The following is a 14,494-nucleotide window of genomic DNA, read 5'->3' on the forward strand; positions in this document are numbered from 1 at the left end:
TCAGATTTAAGTTTAAAAACGTTTTAAAGATGCAATCAGGCCCTGATTGAGGGATCATCTACATTAATCAATCCCTGGTTGTATGTATCACTCCCTGAGCCTCAGGAATAATTTGAAACCCTCACTATTAAATCCTAATCCCACATATCTTTTCTTTAAAACATCCTAATAATGAAGAAAACATCCCACAAACTTCAATTTCTAACCCAAATGAGCGGAAAAAAACGCCAAACCTGGCAACACATCCTACTCGCAATCTGATTGGCTGTTCGGTCAGAATCAAAACGTCGTCATGTGACCTCGGCCCCACAAACAAGGAAGTGACTGGAGACGGTGAGTGACGTCTGTAGATTAAAACCTTATTAACACTAAACAGGCTCGTGACCATTCAAAGATATTCACCTCAGCGAAATGTGAGATTCAATAAGAGTTAGATTTGACTCCGGTTTGTAAGAAAACGTGTTTATTCGTTGATTATTTGGTTTTAAAGCCTGAACTCTTCCTTGTGATTCTCTTTGATAACATGTTGGGCGCAGTGTAATTCCTGGGATCATTTCATTCTCCTCTATCTCAACAGCGAAGATTGCAGGAAATAGACACAGCCGAGTTTCTGTTCTGCACAATGAATAAAAGAGGCATTTTAAAATGCTTCACATCATTTTATGTGCATTTGTGGCTGACATGTTAAACCCAGCGTGAAAACAATTTAAAAGTAGTTTTCATCTCGGCAGGAAATACTACATCTCTGTGTACTGGTGGAATAAAAACACTGCATAAAGAAGTACTTCCAGTTTTAATGTAACTTAAAAACATGTCATGGTACTTTCATCTTGATACCCTGTGCAGTACTTACTTTACTTTGACGTAAGGTCGATTTTACCTGTAATCGAGTTTTATTAGATTGCGATATTGATATTTTCACTTTAGTAAAAGATCTGAGTTCTTCTTCACTACTTCAGTGTCTCAGTCAGTGGAAAGTGGAAGAGGAAGTCCATGCCGAGACTCACGAGTCTCCAGCGAGGCACTTTCAGGAATCTTTTTTTTAAATTGTTGTCTTGTGACTTTTGTCTTTTTCCTGAGGACTAAGTGTGATCGAGGTTTCACACAAACTCTCAGGGAAGACAAATCAGTGTCCACGTTTAACACAAGGCGTTCTGATGTTTATTTCTTGCTCTTGGTTTCTTGTCTCAGGGTCCAGAATGGCAGCAGCTCTCCTGTGTGTCCTCCTGGCTGGTCCAGTGCTGCTGGTTGCTGCCGGCCCAGTTCGTGACTCCATCAATGGGACCGTACCACTGGTAGTGTGGCATGGGATGGGTGAGTGAGCGTACTGCATTGCATCATATACTGAAAGAATAAAAAATTCTATGTACATATACACATATATACCTCTTTCAGTACTTGCTGTATGTGCTGTAAAAATAAATGATTATATTATATGAAAGTGCTGATTCTCAAGATTTTTAAGTCACATGTGATTTATTATCAGATTCCTTGTTACTGCGTGATGGACAAAATCAAGTTGCATAAAGTGAATATACATGTGTTCACCAGGTGACAGCTGCTGTAACCCTCTGAGCATGGGAGCGATAAAGAAGATGGTCGAGGTGGAGATCCCTGGCATTTACGTGCTCTCATTGATGATCGGGAAAAACGTCATAGAGGTACTGTTACGCTGTAAAGAAAACGTCTCGGTAGTCAAGTGTCTTAAGTCCTAAAGGATAAAGTTGTTGGAGGAAACAGGACCTGTCCTCGCTTTCTTAGACTTTTTCTATTATTTTTATGCTCTAATAAAGCATTTTGGAATCTTTTATCCACATAATATTTGTATATAATTTGATAATTTAAGCTTCTTAGCTCAGGAAATGTCTGATGTTTCACTGAGAATTTATTTAATTTCTGTAAATGTACATAAAAACCTTTATAAGCTCCCTTTTCTTCCTGCACAAGTGCACAATGCATATAGAAATATGACATGTTGTCATATATGGAGCAGTTGCTCATCACAGCTTCGCCTGATTCATCCACTTGAACATATAAGGATTCCTTCTCTGTGACTTGCAGAGCCAGTGGCTCGAGTTACATCAGAAAATGGCTCCTTTCCAACTTTTTGTGATTTTTCTGTGTAACTATTCATTGCAACTTGTTACTTTTTGCTTTGATCCCCCGCGGGGACCCTGACTGCTTCTGTCCGTGTGGGCGCTGCTCGTCTTTTTCTTTTTGATTTGTCCGCCATGCTCTGAACTTCTCATGTGTCTCCTTCTGCAGGACACAGAAAATGGGTTTTTCATGGACGTGAACAAACAGGTGTCCATGGTGTGCGAGCAGCTCGCTCAGGACCCCAACCTGAAGGGAGGATACAATGCTATGGGCTTCTCCCAGGGGGCGCAATTTCTGTATGTAACTCCTGCTCTGGACTCTGAATGATTTTCTAGTGCGAATGACAGATCCCTTATTTTTCCTCAGGGTGAAGGAAATATCTTTTCTATGATTCCATCTCAACACATTGAAGCTTCGAAGCTGCAGCCTCTGTTACAACATGTTTTCTAAGTCTTTGTCTCCAGAAGAAGAATGAGGAAGCGTGTTGTGATTCCTCCTGGTTCCTCTCTTCACAGGAGGGCTGTGGCTCAGCGCTGCCCCTCTCCACCAATGAAAAACCTGATCTCCATCGGTGGTCAGCATCAAGGTAGTCTAAGTCTAATTATACTGATATATGTAAATGTTGGCATCACATGTGTTATAAACTCTAGAATCTATGATGGTGAATATGAGTCACCATCACAATCTCATGATGTCGTGATGTTTGTTGTTCCTCAGGCGTGTACGGTCTGCCCAGGTGTCCCGGAGAGAGCTCTCGTATCTGTGACATGATCCGCAAAGCTCTGAACAGTGGCGCTTACTCCGACCTGGTTCAGGAACAGTAAGTTGCCGTCGCTCCCCTTGACGTGTTCAGCTGAGCAGACTGGATTATCGTGTGGCTTTGACGACTGTCACTGTTAAACTGAGGTGTTGCACTGACTGGATGTTGTGTCTGTGGTTATCAGCCTGGTGCAGGCGCAGTACTGGCACGACCCGCTAAATGACGACCTCTACAAGAAGCACAGCCTGTTCCTGGCCGACATCAATCAGGAGAGGGTCAGTGTGTGTGGAGAGGACTTTACAGAATCAGACCTGTGGTGTTTGCTTCAAAATATAGTATCATTCGATCAAACACAGGGAGATTAGTCGTGTCAATTCATACTGAAAATGTTCTCGTGTTTCACTTCTCTCTGCTCTTAAGGTTGTAAACGAGACGTACAAGAAGAATCTTCAGCGGCTGGAAAAGTTTGTCATGGTGAAGTTCCTGCAGGACACTGTGGTGGATCCTGTCGTTTCTGAGGTAACACACAGATCACACACACGGAAACGTTGCTGTACTGTTTACACTGTATTTTAAAATGTAGTAATGTTTGTATTGTGTTGTATATTTACTTTTTCATGCCACTCATCATGTCTGGAAACAAGTTATTATACTTTACTAAGCTGCATTTAGTTTTACTGGCTTATGTTGTGTTCTACAGCATCAACGTCTTCAGTTTACCAGAGTAGATATCACCATAGCACCATGATGATTATATTATCCATCTTATTGTAATTTTCTCTGACTCTCCTCAGTGGTTTGGTTTCCTGAAAACCGGGCAGGGCAAAGAGACGGAGACTCTACAGGAGAGCGTTCTCTACACGGAGGTAAAACTCAAACTGTTGCTCCAAAATCTACCATTTGATGGTGCAGTATTCTGCATCGATCACCAGCTTTGTTTCCAGGCAGTGACTGTAAAACCTCTGACTGAAGTCTGTGTCTCTACATTTAGGATCGTCTGGGGTTGGCGGCCATGGACAAAGCTGGGAAGCTGGTTTTTCTGGCAACTAAGGGAGATCACCTCCAGTTCACCAGAGAATGGTTCGACGAAAACCTGCTGCCTTACCTGCGCTAAAAACACTTTATAATATCAACCTGCAATTAAATGCAAGTTAAAATTAAAAGGCATTACAGTCTTACCAGAGATAGGGAGAAGATAGTTTCTTCATTTTGCACTGATCACTCATAGCATGTTGATGCAGGTTTTCTTTGTGTTCAACACTGTAATACTAAGACCAGACTCAGGAATATTATTTCCACTGTGAGCTCAACGGATGAGGTCCAACTCTTTTAACAGCCTAAAAATGTTCATAATTTCACTGATGTGATGCATCTGTACATCTAATAAAGACAGACCAAAATACATTGATTTTTATTGCAACATTTTTTAATGACGTCTCCAGAACTAATGAGCAGACTTCTGATTTTGGACCCAAAATGATAAGAGGTAAAAGAAAAAGAGACAATATTTAAAAAAAGAAATCAGTGAAGAGTGGAGACAGGGTGAGGAGGGAGGGAAGAGACGCTGAGGGATATTTACACACACACACACACACAATCACACCAGATATTTCCAATCTAGAGACTGACGTGGAGGTGGAGCCTTCAGTAACGATCAATTATTTCTTTCAGTCTCTTTGTTTCGTGTCATTTTCTTTCTCCTCCGCTCTGCAGCGACATCTCTCTGCTCTTTACCACAACTCTTTCTTACATGCCTCTTTACGTGGAATGTTTTTAATACTTGGGAATGTTCTATGTGTGGGTTAAAGGGAATGTGGGATTATTGAGTTTTGTCCTATTTTAATTGCACAACATCATCTAGATGAAGAGTTAGATGGTGTGAAATAGACAGTGGTTTCACAGACTACTTGTTTTTGTGTCTAATTATGTGCTTTGAGTGCCGACAATTGTTTTTTTTTTTAATATATATTTATATCATCTGCTTTGAATGTTACATAATCTTACAGTCAACATCAGTGGCGGTGATATGGAAGCCAGCAGCCTCTGTTAAATGGCTTCAGTGAATTGCATGAAAAGAAGAGAGAAACCCTGAATGAAGCATCGTGGTGGTGGAGCCTGATTGGCTGCAGTGCTTTCGTTACAGAGGAATCACTGTTCCTATGTTGGCTATTCTACATGTTACATTTATCCAGATAGAAAAAAAAAAAAAAAAAAAAGAGCATCCAGCTATTGGCATTATTCGTTTTTTGATAAGTGCTCCCTGGATCTCAGGGAAAACCCAATTTTAATGACAAGCTGCTCCCTGCTGATTGGCTGGAGGATTTGCTCCCAGGGTAAAGCAAGCACTCCTCATTGGCTTATGGAGGGGACAGCTTCAGCTGTGATTGGCTGTTAGGGAAGAAGGGATGGGAGATGTAACGCATGAGGTCCGAATCTCAGTCTACAGTGAGAGTTAGCTGGTGGAGTGGTCGATCAGTCAGGTAGGAGTTTGCAAAAAAAAAAATGGTGTGGGATGATGTCAAGGAGGGGGGGGCGGTCATTTCATACACTGCCCCCGTCTATCCGGCGATCTCTGTTGCTGTGGTAACGAGCTTCTGGCCGTCCCAGACGGTCTTGAACTGCTCGGGAACAGGAAGCTCCGTCTAAGAAGGAAAGACAGAGAGGTCATGTTTAAATCCAATTGGTTCCAAGCATAATGCAAATTGACTTTGTTCCGTCCCTGATACTCACATATTCTCCGTCTTTGTTGGGTACCATGATGTTCATCTCTGAGCTCTTGGCGCTGATGATCTCGCACTGCAGGGAATCTTGGCTCAGGTAAACCTGGCAGCCGTCCGTCTTGTTGATGGAGATGGTCGGCACCTTACCCATGACCTTGGAACATAAAAGTAAACGCTTATTATTTAGAGAACAGCAGAAATCATTGGGTGACATCGTGAAGTGAAACAACGCTGCCTCGTTAACACACCTGGATCTTGACGTCTTTGCAGTTGATGATGTCTACGATGCCGACGACGTCATCAAACACCAGCCCACTTTTCTTACAATTGTCTTGAGAGAAATAAACGTATAAGAGCAGCAAGTTTTCAAAATCCATCCCCTTTTAAATTCTTACCTTTTGTAAGAACCTTCACATCATTAATATTAAATGAACAGATGCCACAACTCGTCTTCACGGTTCAGTTACATCTGACAGGTGGTTTTTGTTCTTACCTAAGGTGATGGAGTTGATTTTGCCCTTGACCTGCAGGGTGCTCTTGTTACACTTGAAAGCATAAACCACTTGTTTCAGCTCAGTGTCACTGATCATCAGGTCCTGTGCTCCCTCGTGGTTCTCCTGCAGGAGGCGAGCAAGGAAAAACAATTTAAGAAATGAAAGCACAAAGACCGAGAGTTGATTACGTAGTTTTAAGTTTTAACACACTTTAAATAACAAGTGCATCTGGCTCAATGAGTCGTTTTGGCATTGCTCAAATCTGTAGCATAAACAAATGACTCCCGCTAACAGTGGGTTCTATTTTTCTATCGTTTAATCTTCCACATAACTTAGAGATAAACTCAGCTCCTGCTTAGAGTCAGATTTGTTGTAATGTGTGTGTGGACCAACAACTTACCACTTTCCACTTCTTCCCATCCAGCTCCAACACGGGGGGCAGAGTACGGGACGGGGCGGCAGCCGGAGCAGGTCGGGGGGTTGAAATGAAGGGTTTGGGTCCAGCACGCACTGAAGCGGTCTGACCCCTCAGGTCAGGATTCTTGTGGGTCTTCTGGTCGTCACTCACATGCTTCAGGCCTGGAGCGGTCGAGGAAGGAGGGAATCACAATTTATCAGCACATAAAAAACTTTTTTTTACTTTTACCGAATCTGTTCTTAGACAATTTTAGCCGCCTACCGCTGGTGATGTTGGATCCCTTGTTGATGGATTCGAACAAAGCGTTGTGATTAACAGCCCCAGAATTGCCGCCACGGCCGCCAGAGGATCCACTCAAGTCCATGGGTGGAGGTGGTGGTCCAGGAGGGGGAGGGGGAGGACATCCACCAGCGGGAGCACTGGGAGGAGCTGCACTGGCTGAAGCTACGGGGCCCTGAGGTGGAGGGAGAAGTTTAAAAAGAATTCTTCTGAAACCATCTCAGTCTCTTACAAGGAATGTCACATCAACTGATATCATACAAAACATTAATTCTTCTCCAGGTCTTTATTTCTTTATGTGTTGTAGGATTTCTCCCTGAAGACAGATGGAGGTAAGGATGATAATGGCTTTATAACTTTGTGAACAACTTCCACATTTGAAGACATTTAATTTGAATTCTTTAAGGACTCACGGTCTTGCTCCAGGTCAGTCCTGTGGTGTGGTGCTTTTTGATGTAGTTTTGCAGATCAGTCCAGATGGAGACGTAGATCTTCACCCACTCCACATGTGTCTTGTCCCTGTAGTGGAAGGAAGCAGGATCGTCTTGATGATCGCTCAATTCTTGAGCCGAGCGGAACGACTGGATAAAAGGTTCTACAAACTGCTCGGCTGCATTTGAATGTTCCAGTCACACTTTGTATTTATTCAACGTTCCAAAATTTCACAGTTTCAAAATGAAACGACATTGTGGACAGAGTTACTGCTGCAGACTGAAGCTTTACTTACTTCTCCTTGAAGTCTTTGAGCACGCGGTTGGTGTAGAACATGGCGGCATCCTGCATCTCTTTAACATAGGGGCCCGGTTTAGGAGCCTGGGAAAATAAAATGAAACCATTATAAAGACTGCAAATAGGGGGAAACACAGAGCGTGACATGATCCAAAAGGTGAAAACATGCTAATAAGGAGAGGTTGTCAGCCTTTGTTTGATTAAAGAGCTTTAGATTCATTTCTAAACATAATCTGAACTGGTCAAAGCCAGACAAAGCTGTTTTTGTCTTTTTCCTATTATTTATGCTGAGTCGAGCTTATCGCCTCCTGGCTGCAGCTTTATATAAAGCATGTAAACATGAGTGCTATCAATGTTGTTATCTAAACTCTTAACTGTACAAAGCCCTTTCCAAAAGAATTGTTTATTACCGCTACAGATATGTGGTAAACGTAAGAGATTCAGTTCACAATGACATGTTTGAGGCGCAGGACAAGCCGAACAAATAATGGAACTATTATGGGAGTTTGAAAAAGCTGATAAATTATTCATTAGGATCAAAATGACAACAACAAACAGAGTTCATCATCTAGACTGTAACAGTGCAGCTCTGTTGATGGTGTCCATGGGGTCAGCCAAGAAACTGTCGCTCACCAGACAGCGATGACAGAATCAAAGAGGGGCTTGTTTCCTGCCATTACACACACGCATGCACTCACACACACACACTAGCTATTCCAATCCCGTCTCACCATGGCGATCCATCCAAGGGCAGGCGCGCTCTCGCTGACGGCAGAGAGGTGGTTGAAGTGCGGTGAGGTGCGGTTTGCCTCGCGGAACCCCTGCACCTGCTGGATCGCTTTGGACACAGGCTGCAGGAGGGTGGTCAAAACTGTCTGAATAAGAAAGAGACAAAACAGAATTAGTATGAAGAAGATTTTATTCAGACTGCAATGGGGCAGGAACTGAGGAGGAGGGGTCCATCAGACAGGAGGCGAACTGAATGAGTTGTGTAGATTTATCACATTTAGTTGGGACTTTAACTGACTGAGCAATTTGCAAGTGTGTTACACTCACATCAGAGGGCTTCTGGGAGGACGAGGCAGAGACGAGGAGCTGTCTCTGGCTGGTGAACGCCTTCTTCATCATCTCTGCCTGGAGGGACAAAAGAGGGAATTCAAAAAAGTCACACACAAGTTAAAGCATTTCTTATTCAGCAAGTTTCACAAAGAACTGAAGATCTTTAAAACATGTGAAAACTGCACAGAGATGGGCAGAGCGAGACAGTTCGATAAACATACAAGTCAAAACTACGACTTACGTGTTTCAGAACATCGCCCCCTATCTTCTGGCTGAGGGAGACGTACTGGGCCACAGGACCGTTGATGATCTCGTCAAAGGCCTCGACGTACAGTGATACAGCTGTAGAGTTAACAAACAACAAGACATACAAATTTATTTAAAGATTTCTTTGAGCCAATAATGAAAACAAACTGAAATTAAATTTAAAAAATAAACAAAAGGACAGAAAAAACTTTTTATTAAGCCAAATCTGCCAAAGCAGCAGGTGGCACTGGTTCAATGAGCATCGCAACATCCTCAGGTGTTTTATTGTCAACACTGATGAAAGCTGCCATCGGAACCAAATGTTTCATGTGCAGCCACAGCAGTGATTTGATTCATCTGCTTCACGAGGGAGGATCCTGTCAGATCTTTTCATCTCTGAAAAAGAGATGGTACGTTTCCGACTGAGAGGAACTCAGGACCTACGCGTCTGGGAATTTCTTCTTTGTTTGATTAAGGAGAAGTTGTTTTTCCTTTCATCGTCTGCATGCAACACTTAAAGACATTCGTCTGACTAATATCTGATCAACTTATCTTAATAATTATACTGAGGATTACCTCCCCCTGCAGCCGCATCTCCAGGGCCCGACATGGCCTCCAGGCGGCCCACCGCCACCTCCAGCCGCTGCACCAGACCTGCCAACTCTGCCATATCTGTCGGGTGGAGAAGAGGAGAGAGTCAGGTGAAAACAGGAAGAGCCAACATCAAGCATTTACTCAGACCTGGTCACATGACGCGTGGAGGCCATTTCAATTTGCTTTACGTAAAAAAAAAAATACAGGAAAATGTTCCACAATTGAGATCCACATTCGTTTTGACCAAACTGAAAACAAACAGCTTTTTTCTCTGTGTTAATACTCAGCTGCTGTCAACTGTGTGTCTTGATCAACTGTTCTGTTCCAACCTTCTAATTGGGCGAGTGAATTACTCCTGGGACACAAGATGAAGACTGCAATTAACAATTAGCTAATTGGACACGATAATAACAACTGTGCTCTGAAGCCTGGACACATTTTCAGCTGGTTGATTAAATCCCACGAGGATTGAAGTAAATTGTGCAATCATCAGTCATCAGATGTAGAGTTCTGTGTCTTTGCTTCAATAAATGCTCTCAATCTTCACTCACTCTATCCCCCCCCCCCCCCACATGCAATTATTGGCTTTTCCAGATTTAAGTGAAAGAAAATGTTTCATTCTGTGAGAGGGAGAAAGTCACAGAGTTCCACCTTAAGAGCGGTTACGTAGCAAAAAGGAAAGCACAGATGGTGTTGCTGCTAAGCAGGTTGGGACTTGCTGAGCATTAAGGCATGTAGATCATCACATGTTACTGCAGACTGTGAGGAGTGACGACTCGCCCAGTTATCCCAACTATGTCGATTGAACATGTTTGTTCCCACAAGCAAACAAATTCAGCAGCAACTGAGAAAAGTTAGGATGCAGTAACATTAAAACTTTGGGGTGCACCAGTTTGTTTGATGGGTACCATGCAGCCCCGGTTCAGATCTGACCCAGGCCCTTCAATGTCCCCTTCCTCTCTTTTACCTGCCCTTCCTGACTATGTGTTGGGAATGAGTCTGACAACAGTAATAATACATAGAGGAGCGTGTGACAACATGCAAACTGATACTCCAGACTTACGCATTCAAGTAGATGGTTAACTAACTTCAGTTCAGGTCTAGCGTAGTCTTACACCTGACGTACTCACAGATACACACACACCCCTAACGAGAGAGGCTAATATTACAAAAGACAACTGAGCCGACACTGGATTCATCTGCGAGGCAGAGAGTCTCTCCAGTCCTTACACCTTTAGACCACTCTCACTAATGAGTCCATGAGAAACCCACTGCTGCTGCCTCACTTTCACTACAGAGGCACTGATCTACAGCTGTACAGTATGTTGCATACATTTTAATTAATTTCCAGGCAGAGTTACAATCTTGAGGAAATGTTACCTTTTATTTAGATTTATAGCAGGTTGGCAGTTATTTATCATTTGTTGGCAGTATAATTACACCAGCAGGGTGCAGTAGGTAATAAGTGACGTCGTTAAAAGAGATACCACCAAAGACTGAGTCTAAAACCTTAAATGTGAAACTACTGCAGGATGAGCGATGACTTTTCACCTGTGACGACAAAAGACAAGGTGATAAAGCAAAGTCTCTGTAAGATGAAGCAATATTCTTACAGTACAGCATCTGCTTTTCTTTCTTCACAACACTTGGGAGCTAAATTAGATCATAGCAGGACACAGAACCTCACCAACCTTGACCTAAAAGCCTAGATGTGGAGAGCCACAGCTACGTCTGCAGATTTTAACAGTTCAACTGGTAGACTTCCTGGTCTCAGCTGAGAAATGACTCAACAGCTATGCAGGAAGGGAGTGCCTCCCTAAAGGTGCATGTGGTGGTAATAGAAACCAAAAAAACCAAACATACCTCTAATGACAATTGTCAAATCCCTGAGAGGCACACATTTTGCCCTGCTATATCTCAATTTGCTAAAGAGAGAAAAGTGCTGATCACTGAGGAAACTCCGATGTCAAGAAAGAAGGAACTACTTTCCAGAGACCTGAGTGCAGATATAGTCACGAGTCGAGACAGGAAAGCGAGCCTGCCATTATATTTTCCATAGATTTGAGCACTATAAAAAAGCAAGATGCGTAAATGTTGAGCTTAACCACAGATTCAGGAGCTGGAGTGAGTCGGTTGCAGGCTGCTTGAACTAGAATAAAGGGAAGTTGGTCATATTCACATGAGCGTAATAGTTAAAAAGTACAAATCAAGTGACACATTTCCTTTAATGTTAAAAAGTCTCATGAAATGATTATAACGTTGAAATTAACTAATCAAAGTACATTTCCAAAGTCTAACTTATCCATAACATTTGTGAAAAACTTGTTTATCTGTTATCAACGGGTTGTCGGACCCACAGTCTCCTGGCACCAGAAAAACAACCACTACTCTGCAGCTGAAAGGATCATCAACCCTGTCGATTCACAGAAAATGCACGTCAACAATCCATTTCGCACCAATTAAAAAAAACTGAGTCTTGTGCATGTTACTGGAAAAGATGCATTTTTCATGCATTGCATGTTCTCGCTCCATGTCGTAGCTCTCGCTGGTCTTTCTCCAGAACAGGACAGACCTACTTCTGTGGACACATGGCAGAGATGTCCTACATATTAAGCAACATCAGCGTGGTGCAGGGCCAGTGAAGTGGGTTAGGCCTGTTTGTGCATGTCTTGCCTGGAAGGGAGAGTCCAACTCAGTGTGTGTGTGTGTGTGTGTGTGTCTGTGTGTGTGTGTGTGTGTGTGTAGTCTTTGCTGTTTGCATTGAACTAAACCTAACACACAGTCTTTATCTTGACGCAGACCATAACAATGGCGATGAGCTCCAACCTCACACACAGGCTGAGTAGGTCGGTGGGCTCCAGCCTCCAGGCTGCGGACAAATCAACGTCAAGCCGCGGATGTTAATGCGATCACTGGGGTTCCAGTCAGACCTGCGGCTAACGTTAGCTAGGTAGCCAGCAGGGCAAAGCCGGTGGTTGGGTGGGTGTCGTGGGTAATTCTGTCCACCCCACCTCCAGACCAGGAGCTGTTTACTGCTAGCCTAGCATGCCTGATGTATTAAAATAAGAAAAAAAAACAAATGCGAAAAGAGCATGAAGCTAAAGTTGACGTGACAACAGAGACGGATCTGCCTGGTGAACCAAATGTGTTATGACACCAAAAAAAAAAAACGAGAGCTAGCTTAAACTAAACACAAGATAAACCGACTGCGATTCGACTTGGTGATAAAAGACATAAACTGCAGTTGTGTGTGTGTGTGTGTGTGTTGTTGGTCTAATCGCTGTGTGTGTCCTCCTTCGTGTTGTTGTTGTGTGTCTGTTGTGTGTTTCGGCATTTCCTGGATTTTTCTCTCTCTCTCTCTCTCTCTCTCTCTCTCTCGCACACACACACACACACCCCTCCCTGTGTTAAGCTAACGTAGCACCGGGCTGCAGGAGAAGACCCAGAAGTTGCCACATGTCTCTTCTCACAGAAAGAAGAAGTAAAAAGATGAGACGGAAGGTTTACAACATTTAACAAAAGAAAAAAGAAAACAAAGACGACGTGTGGGTTTAGGGTGCAGCTAACGTGGTTAGCACGTCTGACAGCGTTAGCCGGGCTGTGTTAGCATCACACCGATTCACAATAAACCGGAAAAGAAAAAGCGGCGCTTTAGCCTCGTGCTCTGGATTTTATTTTTAAACGCCAAATGTAAAAAAAGCTGATCGACGTCGTAACATCGACCGCACCGTGGCGCTCACCTGCAAACTGTGGTGGAGCAGTGATTTTCGTCCGTCGTGTCGCTGTGGATCCGCGGAGCAGACTGACCGAGAGACTCGCCTCTTTCTTCCGGGATGTTGGAGGGAGTTTACCCGGCAGTCCCCGCGCCTCGTCCCCGCCCTGCCACCATTCCTTTCCCATATAAGGAGCGTGAGAGGCAGAAGGAAGAGAGAAAGAGAGAAAGAAAGAGAGAGAGAAACTGTGAAAGAGTTGTTTTTCTATCAGGAGTTATCTGCAGGAGACGACGTGTCGTTCATTTCCTCCTGCAAACATCACTGGGTCCGTGCAGAGGAGGAGGAGGAGGAGATCTGCAGACACGTGTGATGCATGTTGTTTAGAACATGTTTGCAGATGTTTCCTGGCTCCTGGTGTGACTGTCTCATTTATTGCACACATGTGTGTGACGTGTTACAAGCAGCTGTACCTGCACCAGATCCTCTAACTATCTGTGTTACACCCACCGAGGGTCTGACATCTTTGTTTGGGGCCTCAGGAAACTTCACTTTAGCTGTAAGATGAGATAAAACTTTGCTGATCCACACACCAGGGAAATTCAGTCGTGACAGCAGCAGGCAGATCACAATGAGGGAGTCAAGGGAGTCAACATATTACATTATATACACACTTTTTATTGGTTTGTGCACAGGGTGATTGCATGTTTGTAAAAAAAAATATATAAGGACACATTGTGATGTGCAGATGACACAAATGTGCAAAAGGTGATTGTCCGTTTGACAGCAGTTCCTTTTTGTTTGTTTCATTTCAACAGAAAACAGCAGAGGAATACAGAACGATATCATGTTCACAGTAATGTTTCACTGTGGAGAGGCCCTTTAATAAGATCTGGTTTAAAGCCTAAACTGTTAAAGTTTGTTACCTTCGCTAATATTGTGAGGTCGTGTGTCAAATGTGACATTTTCACCAACCTCTCAGGGAATTATTCGTGGATCTTGGTGAGAAACAGTCGGAATATTTAGGAGATTGATTAAGAGGGAGTGAAATCTGATTGAATTAAAGGGGACTGGAGGAGTTCACTCCACTTAGTGCCTCCTTAGCTTATTCTGTGCACACATTGTGCACGTTACTGGATAAGGTTTCAGATAAAGTTTTGTTTCATCAAATTGAAAAGATAACCATTACATCAACATATCGTTTTTAAAAAGAAAGGTTATTGATATTGTCTTGCAAGAGAAAAAACGAGGCCCAGATATCGTAACTTTGATTAAAGTATTAGAGCCATAAACGTTGAAATTTCCCATAATGCAACTAACAGCATGTTTTATTAGACCCCTCCTGCCTTGTGCACGCCCGTGTCCGTTCACCCAGTTTAAAACAGACC

The 14,494-nt window shown here is 43.2% G+C and overlaps 2 protein-coding genes across 4 annotated transcripts; one reads left to right on the forward strand and one right to left on the reverse strand.

Annotated features, from left to right (window-relative positions):
• The first annotated feature begins 255 nt into the window (after nucleotides 1-255).
• Nucleotides 256-4,261, forward strand: ppt1 (palmitoyl-protein thioesterase 1 (ceroid-lipofuscinosis, neuronal 1, infantile)). Of its 3 annotated transcripts, none has more exons than XM_020104537.2 (10): nucleotides 256-333; nucleotides 1,192-1,314; nucleotides 1,552-1,661; nucleotides 2,266-2,393; nucleotides 2,613-2,683; nucleotides 2,815-2,917; nucleotides 3,042-3,132; nucleotides 3,278-3,376; nucleotides 3,652-3,723; nucleotides 3,849-4,261. In XM_020104537.2, exons 2-10 carry the CDS (start codon nucleotides 1,200-1,202, stop codon nucleotides 3,969-3,971), a joined length of 912 nt encoding a protein of 303 aa, XP_019960096.1. In that variant the 5' UTR covers nucleotides 256-333; nucleotides 1,192-1,199; the 3' UTR covers nucleotides 3,972-4,261. The 3 variants fall into 3 exon arrangements, with proteins under 3 accessions (XP_019960096.1, XP_019960099.1, XP_069372897.1); XM_020104540.2 differs by having other exon boundaries at nucleotides 324-413; XM_069516796.1 differs by having other exon boundaries at nucleotides 327-445.
• On the reverse strand, nucleotides 4,262-13,292 carry cap1 (CAP, adenylate cyclase-associated protein 1 (yeast)). The gene is made up of 13 exons (XM_069516795.1): nucleotides 13,137-13,292; nucleotides 9,379-9,474; nucleotides 8,798-8,898; nucleotides 8,554-8,631; nucleotides 8,229-8,372; nucleotides 7,496-7,581; nucleotides 7,182-7,287; nucleotides 6,751-6,943; nucleotides 6,472-6,650; nucleotides 6,071-6,194; nucleotides 5,826-5,908; nucleotides 5,588-5,731; nucleotides 4,262-5,499 (listed from the first exon to the last, which is right to left on the reverse strand). The coding sequence occupies exons 2-13, from the start codon at nucleotides 9,470-9,472 to the stop codon at nucleotides 5,416-5,418; spliced, it is 1,416 nt and encodes a 471-aa protein (XP_069372896.1). The 5' UTR covers nucleotides 9,473-9,474; nucleotides 13,137-13,292; the 3' UTR covers nucleotides 4,262-5,415.
• Between the last annotated feature and the right edge of the window lie 1,202 nt (nucleotides 13,293-14,494).

Source organism: Paralichthys olivaceus, chromosome 20 (assembly GCF_024713975.1).
Source record: "Paralichthys olivaceus isolate ysfri-2021 chromosome 20, ASM2471397v2, whole genome shotgun sequence".
Taxonomy (NCBI): domain Eukaryota; kingdom Metazoa; phylum Chordata; class Actinopteri; order Pleuronectiformes; family Paralichthyidae; genus Paralichthys; species Paralichthys olivaceus.

Coding starts and splice junctions, on each gene's coding strand:
- ppt1 (XM_020104537.2), top strand. CDS start 1,200: ATGGCAGCAGCTCTCCTGTGTGTCCTCCTGGCTGGTCCAGTGCTGCTG. Junction 1,315..1,551: donor GGTAGTGTGGCATGGGATGG/GTGAGTGAGCGT, acceptor TGTGTTCACCAG/GTGACAGCTGCTGTAACCCT. Junction 3,724..3,848: donor AGAGCGTTCTCTACACGGAG/GTAAAACTCAAA, acceptor CTCTACATTTAG/GATCGTCTGGGGTTGGCGGC.
- cap1 (XM_069516795.1), bottom strand. CDS start 9,472: ATGGCAGAGTTGGCAGGTCTGGTGCAGCGGCTGGAGGTGGCGGTGGGC. Junction 8,632..8,797: donor GGGGCGATGTTCTGAAACAC/GTAAGTCGTAGT, acceptor TTGTCCCTCCAG/GCAGAGATGATGAAGAAGGC. Junction 7,288..7,495: donor CTCAAAGACTTCAAGGAGAA/GTAAGTAAAGCT, acceptor CTTCCACTACAG/GGACAAGACACATGTGGAGT.